This window comes from Lolium rigidum, chromosome 4 (genome assembly GCF_022539505.1).
Source record: "Lolium rigidum isolate FL_2022 chromosome 4, APGP_CSIRO_Lrig_0.1, whole genome shotgun sequence".
In the NCBI taxonomy this organism is placed as follows: domain Eukaryota; kingdom Viridiplantae; phylum Streptophyta; class Magnoliopsida; order Poales; family Poaceae; genus Lolium; species Lolium rigidum.
This window is the reverse complement of record NC_061511.1, coordinates 145,582,600-145,598,365: the sequence shown is the minus strand read 5'-3', so window position 1 is coordinate 145,598,365 and position 15,766 is coordinate 145,582,600. Positions and strand designations below refer to the sequence as shown.

Genomic DNA, 15,766 nt, shown 5'->3' with positions numbered 1-15,766 from the left:
CTTCCAAGCCCGGCCCACCTCTGGATTCGTCTAAAATCTGGTGATAACAGACCCTTGCCACGGTGAAGGAAGAGGGGGGCCAAGCCTCAAGATGGGTCATCGATTTCCCCTGAGAAACGCCGTTGTAGGAGACTATGGCCCTGCCGCTGCCATCCGCCGCTCAGGATTTCCCTGGTGGCCTCATTCGGTTAGTTGCGGAGAACGGATGAGGGGGGAGGGGTTGCAGCGAGGGAAACAAGGGTTCCACCCGAGCTGCCTCTCGGGAGGCGACACGAGGCCTTTTCGTTTTAAAACTTGATTAAAATTAATTCTAACAGTGCAAATGCTCCATGTTAATAAAACGATGGTTTCCATGAAAATAAAACGAAATTATTTTAAGTTGATCTACACTGTAGTTACAGATGATTGTGATCGTCTCTGAAGTGATAAACTCAACTGCATCACACACAGATCGGTGGCCCATTTGGTTTAGATGCATATTAACATTTCAAATGTGGATATTATGTGTCATTTCTTGTCTGCCCAACTTATGTGTCATTTTCTTTTCTGCCCAACTTATCTAGAGGTGCATTCCCGTTCCTTGAGCAACAATTCATGAGTACCAAGTCTATCCAGAGGTGCGCCGATCTAAGTTGACAAGGCTCTTCCATGATTCCAAGTTCATCAGCCCTGACGTAAGCATACGACCGAACCTCCCATTATATTGGTTCTCTGTTGTGTTCCGCTCCGTTCCTTCCTTCCCAAGCACCACCTCGAAGACCCCCATTATAAGATGACTCCAGACCTTGAATTCGCCAAGTAAACTGCCACCACACGGTTTCAGTGTCACCTTCGCATTGATTCGACGCAAGAGCGGAACACCACCACACGCTCGCCATGGACACGTGGCACATCGTCCTCGGCACGAGCCTCATCGCGATCCCGCTGATCCTACTCCTCCGTCTCTTCCGCGGCCGGCGCCGGATCCCGCCCGGGCCGCCGTCCGTGCCGGTGCTGGGCAGCGTGGTGTGGCTGACCAACTCGCCCGCCGACATAGAGCCCATCCTCCGGCGCCTCTTCGCGCAGTACGGCCCCATCGTGTCGCTGCGCATCGGCTCACGCCTCGCCATCTTCGTCGCCGACCGCCACCTCGCGCACACGGCGCTCGTCGAGCGCGGCGCCGCGCTGGCGAACCGCCCCGCCCTCGCCTCCGCCAGGCTCCTGGGCGAGAGCGACAACCTCATCACGCGCGCCAGCTACGGGCCCGTGTGGCGCCTCCTGCGCCGCAACCTCGTCGCCGAGACGCTGCACCCGTCCCGCGTCCGCCTCTTCGCGCCGGCCCGCGCCTGGGTGCGCCGCGTCCTCGCCGACAAGCTGCGGGAGGACTCCGACGCCGGCGCGGCCGTCGTGGAGACGTTCCACTACGCCATGTTCTGCCTCCTCGTGCTCATGTGCTTCGGGGAGCGGCTCGACGAGCCCGCCGTGCGCGCGATCGCCACCGCGCAGCGGGACCCGCTTATCTACAGGTCGAGGAAGATGGCCGTCTTCTCGTTCCTGCCGTCGGTCACCAAGCACCTCTTCCGCGACCGCCTGCAGAACGTAAAAGCCATGAAGCGGCGGAAGATGGAGCTGTTCGTGCCGCTGATCGACGCTCGGCGGGAGTACAAGAGCCGCGGCGGCGAGCCCAGGAGGGAGACCAGGTTCGAGCACTCGTACGTGGACACCCTGCTCGACATCAAGCTCCCCGAGGAGGGGGACCGCCCGCTCACCGACGACGAGATAGTCAACCTCTGCTCCGAGTTCATGGACGCCGGGACCGACACCACCTCCACCGGGCTGCAGTGGATCATGGCCGAGCTGGTCAAGAACCCATCGATCCAGGACACCCTCTACAAAGAGATCAGCGCTACCACCGGAGACGATCAGGAAGAGGTCTCGGAGGAGGATGTCAACAAGATGCCGTATCTCAAGGCGGTGGTCCTCGAAGGTCTCCGGAAGCACCCGCCGGCGCACTTCGTGCTGCCGCACACCGCGGCGGAGGACACGGAGGTCGGCGGGTACCTGATCCCCAAGGGCGCGACGATAAACTTCATGGTGGCAGAGATGAGCAGGGACGAGCGGGAGTGGGAGAAGCCGACGGAGTTCATGCCGGAGCGGTTCCTGCCAGGCGGTTCGGGCGAAGGGATTGACGTCACCGGAAACCGGGGGATCAAGATGATGCCGTTCGGCGTCGGAAGGAGGATCTGCGCCGGGGTCGGCATCGCCATGCTACACCTCGAGTACTTCGTGGCCAACATGGTGAGGGAGTTCGAGTGGCAGGAGGTTCCTGGCAACGAGGTGGACTTCGCCGAGAAGCCGGAGTTCACCGTCGTGATGAAGAAGCCGCTGCGGCCGCGCCTAGTGCCCCGAAGGACCTAAGTCAAAAATCCGAAAACCAGTAGGCCGTTCCTATCGCTTGGGCTGTTCTCGTGCTTAGTTTAGTTCATGTTGATTGGAGTATTGAATAAATTTATTAGTGCTACTGTCAAAGCGATACCTTGTGTCGAGTGTTGACTTTCATTCTTGGGTTGCTTTCGAACAAAGTTGCGGTCAAAGTTGCAGGAGTAACTATGTTGGTTCCTTGTGCGAGCAAGAGCTTGCATTGCCTGCCCGGTTGAATTTGCCATGGTCAAGATGGAGGTTGCTTACACGGATGCGCGCCAGCTCGAAAAGCATGGCCTGAGTGCATGGTTTTTGTACATGAGCGAGCACTCGTGAAGCATGAGGCTGGAAGAAACGGAGGAAGAAGATGGTCAGAGGTATCACCTGATCATTACGTTTTTCTTAACAATCAATATCACGTATATGTATAGTAACAAATAGTATATGGTAATAAAACACAAGCTAACTTCAACTACTATAAAATAAAGTCCGAAAAAACCAATCTTCTTTACTATTAAATTGCAATAGGTGGTGGCTGGTGTCACAAACGGGCCAAAAAAATTTTTTGTAGGTCTAAAGCCTCCTTAGGATCCAAGGCCCATGGCGCTCTGGCACATAAAAACTGTTCAGTTTGGAAAGGTCTGGCTCAATCGTTTATACGTAGATGGTCTCTCGTACATCCACTTGTAAAACAAGTTGTTCCAGTTCAAAAAAAAACTTGTAAAACAACTTATGTACGCACAAGTTTCCAACTCGATTACGTGAAGGAAAATGTTGTATTTCCTCCGGGGAACTAAACTCTCCTATCCTCCGGCTCGTACGTGGGCCACGCGTCCCAAAGGGTCCCACCACGCGTCGCCGATACTACAAAGGATGGTCACTGGAGCTGCAAACGGCTCCGTTGGAGCTGCAAACGCCCGTCGCCGATGCTACAAAGGATGGTCGCCGGAGCTGCAACCGGACGCCGTCGGAGCTGCAAACGCCCAATGGTCGCCGGAGCTGCAAACGCCCGCCGTCGATGCTACAAACGCCCGCCGTCGATGCTACAAACGGCCGCCATGGGAGCAGCAAACGCCCGTCGCCGATGCTACGAAGGGTGTTCACCGGAGCTGCAAACGGCCGCGGTCGGAGCTGCAAACGCCCGTCACCGATGCTACGAACGGTGGTCGCCGGAGCTGCAAACGCCGGCCGCCCATGCTACAAACAGTGAGTCCGGAGCTACGGACGGAAGATTGTGGTTCTGCAAGCTTGCGGAGTTCGTGTCTTTCTCCGGCGACCGCCATGGCGGCGCCGGCGTGCAGCTTGTGGTGCGAGTGCCGTTCGGAAAAGAGAGTCGAGAGGGATGCTCACGGCGTGAATCCGTTTTGCGGGGAGCGCGTGGAGTCCAAGCCAGCCTGTCGATACGCAGGTCTAATCAGACGGCTACGGACCCGGGGGATCGCTCGTTTTGATCCCCGGGGAGGCTCAGTTCCGCTTAGGTGAAAGTTAAGAAAAAACAGCCCCTAACGATTGGAAGACATCCGTGACCTCCTAATCCGTGTGTATGCTCCATAAAAAAGCAAACCAAATCGAGAAAAAAAACCTCTAGCAATTTGAAAAAACGGTGACCTCCCGATCCATGCGTACATTCGGTAAAAAAAACCCTGATATCGTTAATAAATTACCACACACAGCCTGAACGCTCGGATCGAGTTTCCAACCAAGAGGAGAAAAACTGAACACCGTGTGTCATGCTTTTCAGCACTAGTAATTGTGCACGTGCAATGCACGTGTAATTTTGGTCTTAGGTGATAAATATCATCACGTGTAATGCCTTATCTATACCAATATAAAAAGGCACAGAGGGGGCAGAACCAACCAAACACGGCCATTAGATGGACATCTAACGCTCCAGATCATCACCACAATTAGTGCTAAAACAGCCCAGGCTGACAACTCCCAGACGCTAATCACCCGGCCCTAAACTAATCACCCGTCCCTAATCACCCGTCCCTAATCCGTGGACAACGCTGCCCCGTCGCCCGCCGCCCGCCGCGCACGCTGCCCGACGCCCGCCGCGGCACCGACGCCCGCCGCCCCACGCCCGCCGCCCGACGCCCCCGCCCGTCGCCGCGTCGCACGCCGCCCGTCGCTCGACGCCCCCGCCCCCGTCGCACGCCGCCCGCCGCCCGACGCCCCCGCCGCGTCGCCCGACGCCCGCCGCCCGACGCCTCGCTTCCCGCCGCCCGACGCCCGCCGGTTTGAGTTTGAGTTCTTTTTTTCATTTTCCTTGAAAGTTTGGGTCAATTTCATTGCAATTTAAATGGAAATATGCCCGCACGTCTATCTCAATGCAATTTAAGTCTGGGTCAATCCAACATTAGGCATTATTTTTTCGGCTACTTACTGAACCGGAGTTCAGGACAAATGATCTAAGGTCAGGGATATATCACTTCCAGCCTGAGACCATCGTGTTTACGGACCTGCAAGAACTGGCTTGATTATATCTCCACCCTCTTTTCACAGCCAAGTTGTTTCATCATCTTGAGAATGAATATATTGTCCCCCTCACAAGTGCTATCTCACCCAAGTCTTAAAGTAGACTGAAGTAAATAAGGTGCAAATTTTCTCCGTTGCTATACTACAATAGAAGTTACTTTGCAACCAAATATTTGAATAAAGTAACTCATGATACCTATTTGAATATGGGAATACCATGTTGTCTGGATTATATATATGTTTTACCATATCTGTAGCCTCCTAGATAGTGTTATGCATCTGTAATATATATGGACTATATTTAGGCCATTCTGGAACCATAGTTTCTACTTTCTACTGTCATTTTTTCCGATATTCTTCTTTCTGTGAGCAATTCTACAGTTCTTGACAGTCTTCCATGATCTCACATGTTTACTGAATATGAAACCAATCAAAGCCTGCTTCAGACACCAACTATCAAAACTAAGTTACTGATTCTCTGTCCATATAATCATATTCAGCAATTATTTTTCCACCGAAACATTGCAACCAATATTGCACAATTATAACGTGTATAATATTTTATGGGTCTTCTAACTTTACAGGGACGAGGTATTCTATAATATCAATTACATTTACAAAAAGTGTAAGCCAACACTAAACATGTCAGCGTCAAAGCGCACCCAAGTCTTTCCACTGTAGTGTTGAATAATAAATGTGTCCACTCTCTGTTTACAGTATTCGTGAGAAGATCTAACCAAAGTATAGGTCATAATTTTTTTTTCTTACACACGTACTAAAAAATGGCCGCTTACAGAGTATTCGAGAAATTTTATTACCGTATTATCATATTTAAATGTGTGCATATTCTTCTGAAGTGGCTGTTGGGGGTGTTTACACCAGCCACACCTGATTGGGGAGTATATGGTGCAGATCCGAGATGCATATTTTTACTGAATCATGTTTGTTTTCGGTTCGGGGATTGTCGATGATAGGTTTGACTTCGATCCAAGCTCTTCAAAATTGCTAGGAGGAAATGGGAAGGTATATTAAATGTTGCCTATTATTGGCAAAACTAGACATCCTAATTTGGGTGAATATAAGAGACTTTCCGATTTTCAGTTTTTTGAGCACGTAATTTGGTTTCAGATCTGTAGCAAAGCATGAGCATTTTGCTGAACCGGATTCTTGATGTGTACACTTCGAGGTAAGGAACTTGATGGTAGAATGACATCCGTCCTGCCAATTTTTGACGGTACCCGGCTCTGTGAAAATAGCGATTCTAATTATTGACGCTTTGTTAAAAGTGACCATAATGTTTTTTGTGATACAACCACAAAAAATCTGCATGCGTTTGCTAAAAAAGCACGTTCAAAAATAGTATTATGCCTTAGCTCATAACTTGACAATAATGTTTCATATGCATGAGAACCCTAAAACTGTTTATTTGCGCGATTGTTGTTAAATTATAATAGAATAACTTATGCTTCCCGTTACATTTAATGACTGTGTATTCGTTTCCTTCTAGGGATCATCCCATTACGTTTTTTGCTCCATATCAATTAGAGTGCCCTTCCATGATTATATGGATCTAATATTAATTGAGCATATTCCGATTGATTTTCTGTTGTGATGAAAATGGATGATATCCCACCCTTCCATTTTTAGTTGCATTTTCTGTTGGGTGATATCAATCACCGTTAATGATTGTGTATTTGTTTCCTTCTAGAAATCATCTCATTCCTTATTGCTCCATATGAATTACAATGATCCTCACGTTGACTCAATCATAGTGATTTAATTTGCCATGCTGACTATATAATCCCCTCCATATGCAGCCAGATCCAACGCACAAGTCCTTTCCCTTACCTCATGGACCACATGGCCGGTGTCTAGGTTTCTGACACTGCCAAGCCGCCTCTTCGTCAAGCCCGCTGGACGGCAAACTCGACTACCAGGTTTGCTATCACTTGGTTTTGAACAACAAAGTATTAATAAGTAGTTCGAATTGGTAGATGGAATTATGTAGGTTTAGGGGTTAGGGTTTGCTATCATCTACATTGTTAGTACTGTATATATCTTTTTATAGATCAAATCATGATTTACTTAGTGGGAATATTGTCTTTTCACGCCGTTACAAATCATTACATCCATATAGCAATGGTCCTCATGCCCCCCTCTGGTGGTTCACTTTTTTTTTTTCAAATTACGTCTTTAATTTTCTGCCACACCACGATAAGGTACATGTGTTTCCTAACTAACCATAGATACTTATGTTTACAGGAACAATATGTCCGAAGTGTTAGATCTCCAAGTCGGAACTATCATTGGTATTCTTGTTTAATATAAAATTTATACATCATTACATATATTGATTGGCTGTCAAGTTTCATATCTTCCACAAATCTTTACTATTGAGGCTTACTAATTGTAAATCATTCTTAGATGTTTCCGGCGTCGTGACGTATGTCGGCCCAGCTGAGGCTGATTTTTGTGCCCCTAGCGGCATGAGGGAGATCGCTATAGTTGATAGCGGACACAACACAATCTTCCTGCGTTTTTTTGGTGAGGCTGCTTATCTACTCGGCGATCAGCTGTTATCTGCAGAACAGAACAATGCAGTTGTTGTGGCCTCCAACATGGATAAGATTGAAATTTGTTGTCTGGTAGTTGTTCTGAGAATGGACCGTGCATCTGGTACTTTGATGGACCCAGACTTAAATTGCATTGAGATAGACATGCGGGGATATTTCCATTTAAATTGCAATGAAATTGACCCAAACTTTCAAGGAAAATGAAAAAAAGAACTCAAACTCAAACCGGCGGGCGTCGGGCGGCGGGCAGCGGGCGTCGGGGCGGCGGGCGTCGGGCGACGGGGCGGGGGGCGTCGGGCGGCGAGGCGGCGTGCGACGGGCGAGGGGCGTCGGGCGACGGGGCGGCGTGCGACGCGCGACCGGGCGGGGGCGTCGGGCGGCGGGCGTGGGGGCGGCGGGCGTCGGTGCGCGGCGGGCGTCGGGGCAGCGTGCGCGGCGGGCGGCGGGCGACGGGGCAGCGTTGTCCACGGATTAGGGACGGGTGATTAGGGACGGGTGATTAGTTTAGGGCCGGGTGATTAGCGTCTGGGAGTTGTCAGCCTGGGCTGTTTTAGCACTAATTGTGGTGATGATCTGGAGCGTTAGATGTCCATCTAATGGCCGTGTTTGGTTGGTTCTGCCCCCTCTGTGCCTTTTTATATTGGTATAGATAAAACGACGACATAATTGCTTTCCATATATTCACTTAGTTTCCTTGTTAGGAAGATCTATTTGGATATGAGAAATTCTTTTAACAAAACTGGCTCTATCGTAGGACTATCATTGACCAGAAAGTATTTTTGTCAAATGGTGCAATAGTCACGTTTGGAAAATATCTTTATCAAATAGCGCAGATTGGATAATTCTGATGATGTGAGAGTGTAAGCGAATTATATACACTCAGTTAAGATGCTTACATATTTTACACTTAATCCCGCAATACATGCGTCACTATACTTTGTGCACCAATCAGTATTTTCTCTCATCGATTCTTAAAAGATTTATGGGTTCATGGAATATAACTCTTTAGCAGCAACGCGCGGGCACTTAGCTAGTAAATTTTTAAGGTCTTTAAACTCTTTCTTCTTCCATCTTGTAGTTTTCTGGAGGCAATCAAAGATAGATATCAAACCACGTACTTGAAAATACCAATGAAGGTTCTCCCATAATTTTAATTTGAGCCGCAATTTCAAGCCTACATGCACGGGCGTAATCATTGAAGGAGTCAATCACAATCTGCAGGAGTACAACATCATTATGCAAGGGAAAAGCAACTAAATTGCCTGGTTGGCATCGCCGAGAACCAGAGAGTACGAATCACCATTGTCGAGAACATAGCAGCCGAGATAAATATTGCAAGAACAAACATCCTCATGGCAACCATGAGAAAAGATTCTTGATGGATCTGTCGAAGCAAGATCCGAAGAACCATACGTAGAGAACTTTAATCTTCCAGCACCATCATTGTCGTCGGGAGGAAAATCTCACCACCGAAAAAATGCGCAGAACATCAATTATTGTAGATGATGTTATCCTCATTGATTTGGGAACCAAAAGTACCTAAACCCTAACCTAATTTGATAGAAAAACACTACTTTTATTGAAACTTCCACACATAGATCAGGTGCCCTACCCCTCCTGACACTGGCGAGGCCGGCCGAAAGAGAGGGAACCGATCTGTAGTGGAGTAGGAGGTGGAGGCGGGGGGCTCTTTTCTTTCAGACGGCGGCTTGTGTGATGAGTGTCATTTAACTTACCTGATTATTTCTTTTTAATGTGGACGATAATTTGCTTACTCCTGCAATCAAATGAGAAGGAGCGGAAGGCATGGACACGTTGTAATATAAATGCTGAAGTTACGTTTGTCAACGCTGTCATGCATCTCAATCGATCATATCTAGAGCTGGGACCTGCATTTTCAAAGTATTGGGACTGACCTTTGACGTGTGAAATAGACATTTTTTGCTTCCAAAAAATTAAGACGCCATGGAATGGTTCGTTTGAAACGTCAGGAGGTTGTGTAGTCTTGATAGAGAAAGGTAGGCGTTGAGAACTCATCGTCGGTCATCAGTTGGACGTTTCTGCACGCCTATTATTTTCACGTTGGGACAAAGTTCGTACACATTTATATTTTCAAATTATTGGTCTATGTGAGAAGATCTAAATAAAATAGTAGAATACAACCATGTGATTGGACCACGTTATATGTAGAGCATGTTAAGGAACATGCAAGTACTTATTTATCAAAGACGGTACAACATATTCAAAGGGCGCAAATCGCAACAACAACTAAGACAAACACATTTCAGTAATGGTCTAGAATAATAGAGAAAATACACACATCTCGTACAGATGACTGAAAAGACACTGATATAAATCTAATGTGGCTTATTATTTGGAGCTAAAACAAACCAAAAAAGAACGTGGCGACTTCTGTAGCACTAGTGACTTTGAGCCCCTCCTTGGGTCCTTCCGAAATCGTGTTCTTTATAAAATGAACATGAGAGGAGTGTCACCAGCAGAACTGAAGCTGCATAACTGTGGCAGCTAATCCACTATATATGTAGCTAGCCCAAGCTTGAGCTTGGCTCCAAATCCTGAAGCATGAATCATGAATGCATGGTGAATCTAGTAAGGCAATGCAAAATAGGGCATCAACATATCAGTGAATCAGAATGTTTAGTGAAATATTTCTATAAAAAATTAGTACATTCATGGGAAGAACCAAGTCAGTCTCCATGCTAGTTTTAACATATGAATCCTTGATCTATCTGTTGTCTCTGCAATCAATATAACCATGCGAACATCAAGCCCTCACCCATATAGCTAGATAACCATGTGTATCCCTTTTGTGCTAGTTGTTTTAACAGAAGAAAAATCCCAAATCGGAACAAAGAACATGACATCAGTCGATGTATTTTTTCGATAAAATATATATATTAATATCAAGAAGATACCATTTCCACCTAGCCTTTGCAACAATGCAGTGCTCTAATGGCAATACAGATGCACACAACAACAAAAAAGAAGAATAACATAAAAGAAAAGTTCCGCTATAGAGATATATTCCTTGGAGCAGCGCATCAGACATCACCAATACAACACCAGAAATTCATCTTCGCCAAAACCGATGCCTCCAAAAGGAAACAGTGCACAAGTGTCGCCATCGCCGTCGCCCTGATCATAGATCATAGGTTTTCACCCAAGAGAGAGTCCACACTCACAAAACGATGCCTCCAACAACACCATTACCAGGCACAAACAATTAAGGCCAGACCTTGGATTTTCACCCTGCAAGTTAAGACACCAATCTTCTCTTGTGTTGTTGCCCCCACTTTCCGTTGTCGCTGCTCCAAGTCATAAATCACCAAAGCTAATCCCTCATCACCACAAGTACTTGAACCAATATTACTAGTCCTCGGAATTTGGCTTCCATGTCATTCTTCACGGCTAACTTCACCATGGAAATAAAGACATGTCTCATGATGGTAACATCCTACAGAGCTTCGCCTCGCTCCTGCTGGAACCAAACGGCCAGAAAAAACATGGTTGCGTATGACCGAATACCATCCGATCTGGCAATCTCCAGGCATGACGGCCATTTGGAATTCAACGATAGAGTCTTCCAAAAATCGACACTCCGGCCAGATCAACAAGGGCAGACATTAAGTAGATCTTCGTCTTGGTTGAAGAGGAACCATGGGACCACCACAATTATTCGCAAGACTCGCAGGCCCCCACGCCACCAGTCATAAGCCAAGATCAGGGCCATGGAGCCTAGATCGGTACATACCGAAAACAACGTCACTGGCGGCAGCGCCGCTGGTACGCGTCCACTGACATGGCAGCAGATCAGCACGCGCAGCACGAAGACAACACGTCAAGAAGCCAGCCCGCCCAACCCATTTGGGCCAGATCGGGCCATGTGCTTGTTCGCCTCCTGCTGCTCGCCGAGGAACGCCACTGCGACCAGCTGCACGACGTCGGTCACCACCTGATACATCTCAAATGTCTCTACTTTTCCAAGTACTTTGCTCAATGATTTGCTCCGAAATCTCACCATACTTGGATAAAACTGCTGAATCTGACGCTATTTTTAGCAAAAGTCTTCTTTATGTCTGTTTTCGTAGGAAATAAAACCGAAGAAAATACCACGCAAATTTTTCACCAAACAAGGAGCCCGGGCTTTCGAATCACATGTAATATCCCAGAACTTAGGATAAATGCGGGGTAGATTTAGAAAAGGGTTGTGCATTGCATCGCAAAACGGAGGAAATTTTTGCGCTTAATTGCATAACACTAAAGAGAGATCGAGGTTTCTCTCTCGTTGCTAAATTACGGTTAGAGTGATGAGAGTGCTATGAATTTCGACATGAACTCTTTTGAAAGTTAGGGTTTTGGAGAGGAGTTTGAATTGGCATTTCAAATTTGAATTTCAGACATCTTGGAATATATGTAAACAATATTTCAAATGAATTCATAATTCATAACTCAAACCAATACAATATTTATACAACATATTCCATAAATGAATTATAAAAATATTACAATTAGCTCATAGGGAAAACTTGAGCTTTATTGATAAATCACATATGATACATTGTCATTACATAATTCATTGATCTTACAACAAATAGGATCAAATACAAATAAGAAATGAGTAAATAAAAATGAAGAATTACAACATGAATTATTTCCTAGACTAAGTTCTTCTAAAAAAATTCATTTGATCTTCTCCATTCTTGATCAACTTGAAACCTGCAAAATACACAAGGAAAGAAACCAAGTTTGTTCAGTAACAAGTGGCAATGTGCGGTGACCCAGCATACCACTACATGTTGTAGTATACAAGTCGTTGATATGACATTCATGAAGGGGCTTCTTCACAAATATCACATCCCTCTGAGTGGTACAACAGAAACATTGCGGGTCATAACACTCCATATATTACATTAGAAGCATGGGTCTTCACAAGTTGGCATTCTCACAGGTCCGATGAGAACACTCTACGATATTACTTAAGTATCATTACAACTCAAACTAAGGTAGACATGACGAGCTCAGCAACTTATTTAGGTAAGTCACTACGCTGCTCGGCTACGAGATGTCTAAGGCAAGACTCTACTCCTCTGCCTCTGTGTCATCAGCTCCGTAGACTATCCCATAGTCCACGCCTTCAACTCCTCCCGAAAGGTCTGGCTCTTCGTAGACCAACTCATAGTCCCCTTCTGGTGCTATGGTGCAGGCCTCCTCTTCACGACCACAGTCTAGCAAGGGTGTCAAAAGAAAGTGAGTACAGAGGTACTCGGCAAGTTCAAAAGAGAAAAGATGTTTGATGCACTAGCTACGACCATTGATCAGAAAATCTCAGGTCAATGCATGTTCCGCAAACATTTCTTCAAAAGGTTTAGTTTATTCTGAAAAATATGCCCGCCAGTCTTCACAGGTTGACCATAACTTCACGGAATTTCTTTCCTATCGCGTTCGTAGTTCCCTTCCCAGAATAGGGAGTGACAGCCACAATTTGTTACACTTTGCAGAGGTGCGTTACTTTTTCCATAAGAGAACTTATCCTTGTTGCCAACCGGGCGTACTTTCTCATCCACACTTCCTTGGTGTGAGGCCCAGTATAAGAACCAAGCCAATCAATGCCTTCTCCGCGACCTCACATACCCACCCTTTTGTAAGTCCTTCATGTCCTTTATCTATAGGTAGGCTGACCCAGGAATTTGTTCTCTCCTTTACCATTAAGGTAGACCGATTCGAACAATCTACATGCTCTGTCATGTACACTATAGATGGACTAACCCAGACAACCCTTACAATCCATCATAGACTTTTAACAAGTCTGCCCTCTCCTGTATCTATTGGTAGACTGTTCTGGATCAATGTCCTCACATTTACCAAACAGATAGACTGATCTAGGCAACCATTATTAATAGCATGTTGATATGCGAAAGGAAATAAGATAAAGCTGACTTCCCCAGAGCCATTATAGATCTCATGATTAACGCGATATGTACGGCGCTAGAATCACTAGACGGCATTGGTGATTAGTCCTAGATGAGTAGAACCATTGCAATGGAACCTCCACCATCAACACATACCATGGTTCCATTGCCCACCACATAGTCATATTCATAATTGGAAAAGTAAAATTTTCTTTTCAATGCAGGAGTGATAAGTATATTGCTTTGCGAGTAAATTGAGAAAATAATCAATATGGCATGAGCAAGAGTGAACTTGCCTCGAGACTGCGAGATAGTGCAGTTCGAGGGTTTGGACGGAACCTGGACCTCGGGTTCTGAAAATAAGAATCATTGTCCGATAAGGACAATGTTATAAAATCCAAATGATATATGCATGATGGATTTGTTTTTGGTTGAATCCCTTTCCCCAGAGTATTTATTTAAGATTTGTGTGATTAAAGCTTTATTGGAATATTTATTCCTTAAACAATAATTTAAATTCCTTTAATATTATTTTGATAAGGATTTTCCTCAAAAGAAAAAGATTTAGAATAATAGATTTTTTCCTTTTGAAAATATTTACTTCAAAAGAAAAGATTTGAAATAATAGAATTTTCCTTTTTGGAAATATTTATTTCAAATGAAAGGATTTGGAATAATAGAATTTTCCTTTTTGGAAATATTTATTTCAAATGAAAGGATTTGGAATATTGGAATTTTCCTTTTTGAAAATATTTGAAGTCATTTAGAGTTTTCCTTGATTTTTGTTTCAAAGGAAAATTTCAAATCTTAGATTCAAATTTGGAATTTATTTCATAATTGCAAAATGTAAATTTGCATTGTTTATTTAATTTCATATTTATTTTGGTTAAGGAATAATTGTTATGAATTATTCTTATTTTTCTTGAATTTTTGGAGTTATCCTAGATTTATTTGCAATTTTTGAAGTGGAAGGTTTGAATTTAAATTTGAATTGATTTAAATCCTAAGTGAAAAGTCTAAAATGCCCTTGGGCCCACTGGTCAGCCCACCAGGGTTGAACCAGACCGGTTCGGTCTAGAACCGACTGAATCGATCACTCTCTCTCACGCGTCCTAACCCTAACCCAAACCCTAGCGCTCCCGCGACTCTGTGGCAATTTCTGTCGTCGCCGCTGCGCTCCGGCCAGCTCCGGCCTCGCCTGAACTCGCCACCGGTCACAATCGACTCCTCTCGTGACGATCTTCCCTTCCATCCACGTCGATTCGCCGCTCGCCACCTCCATCTCCAGATCGCCTTATCTGGAGCTTGGTCGCCTCCGTCGATTCTGTGTTGATATGTGGTCTTCAGCGGGATGAGGCCGCCGCCTTCGACATTTTCGTGTGCCTGTAGATGGACCTAGCGTGGGTGGTGCAGTGGCGCCACCTGTGCCGTCGTCTCCAGGGTGTTGGTGCTTGCAGTGGGGATGAACTCATCGGCGTAACACCGACGACTTCCCTGGACTTGCAGTTGTTGCGGCCGCGCGAGCACTGCCTCGCCATGCCGTGGCAGCTTCCCCCGTCTCCTTTTGTCTGCTCACCCCTTAGTACCCTTCGTTGATTTTCTCTATTCTTCTACTCCTTGCTTCCTGATGATCATTAGATCATATAGGAGTGCTCCTCCTAATGCCAATGCATCCATTCCCTCTCTGCCTGGCTTGCTCTGGCCAGATGTTGCCATTGCTGGCCATTGGCCCTGCCGTGTTTTATATGCACTTTATATCATATTATGGCATTTATTGGACTAACCTATTAACAAGATGCCACAGTGCCAGTTTCTGTTTATTATGTCTGTTTATTGCAGAAAAGGTCCAAAAACCAAATTGCTCGGAAAAATCCAGAAAAATTACAGAAATTCTATTTCGCCAGAAGACCCACGGAGCCGAAGGGCCAGGCCAGAGGAGGCCCACGGCCTCCTCCCCATCCACTGGCGCGGCCAGGAGGGGGGCGGCACCGCCTTATGGGGTGGGCCCCTCGAGCACCCCTCGTGCCGCCCTTTCGCCTATATTAAGCTCCTGCCCTGAAAACCCTAAGGGGATCAACGATTTCTCCAGAAGAGTTCCGTAGCTCCGCCGCCAACAAAAACCCTAATTCGGGGGACAGAAGTCTCTGTTTCGGCACCCTGCCGGGACGGGGAATTGCCCCTGGAGCCATCTCCATCGCCATCTTCATCGCTGTTGCTGTCTCCCATGATGAGGAGGGAGTATGAAAGGACACGGATGTCGCCTAGAGGGGGGGGTGAATAGGCGGTTTAAAACTTTTACGAGATGGGCTTAACAAATGCGGAATAAAACTAGCGTTTACTTTGTCAAGCCCAAAGCCTATATACTATGGTTCACCTATGTGCACC

At 46.2% G+C, this 15,766-nt stretch overlaps 1 protein-coding gene across 1 annotated transcript; it reads left to right on the top strand.

Annotated features, from left to right (window-relative positions):
- The first annotated feature begins 852 nt into the window (after positions 1-852).
- Positions 853-2,508, top strand: LOC124705902 (cytochrome P450 89A2-like). The gene has a single exon (XM_047237588.1). It carries the CDS (start codon positions 877-879, stop codon positions 2,395-2,397), a length of 1,521 nt encoding a protein of 506 aa, XP_047093544.1. The 5' UTR covers positions 853-876; the 3' UTR covers positions 2,398-2,508.
- The last annotated feature ends 13,258 nt before the right edge of the window (positions 2,509-15,766 follow it).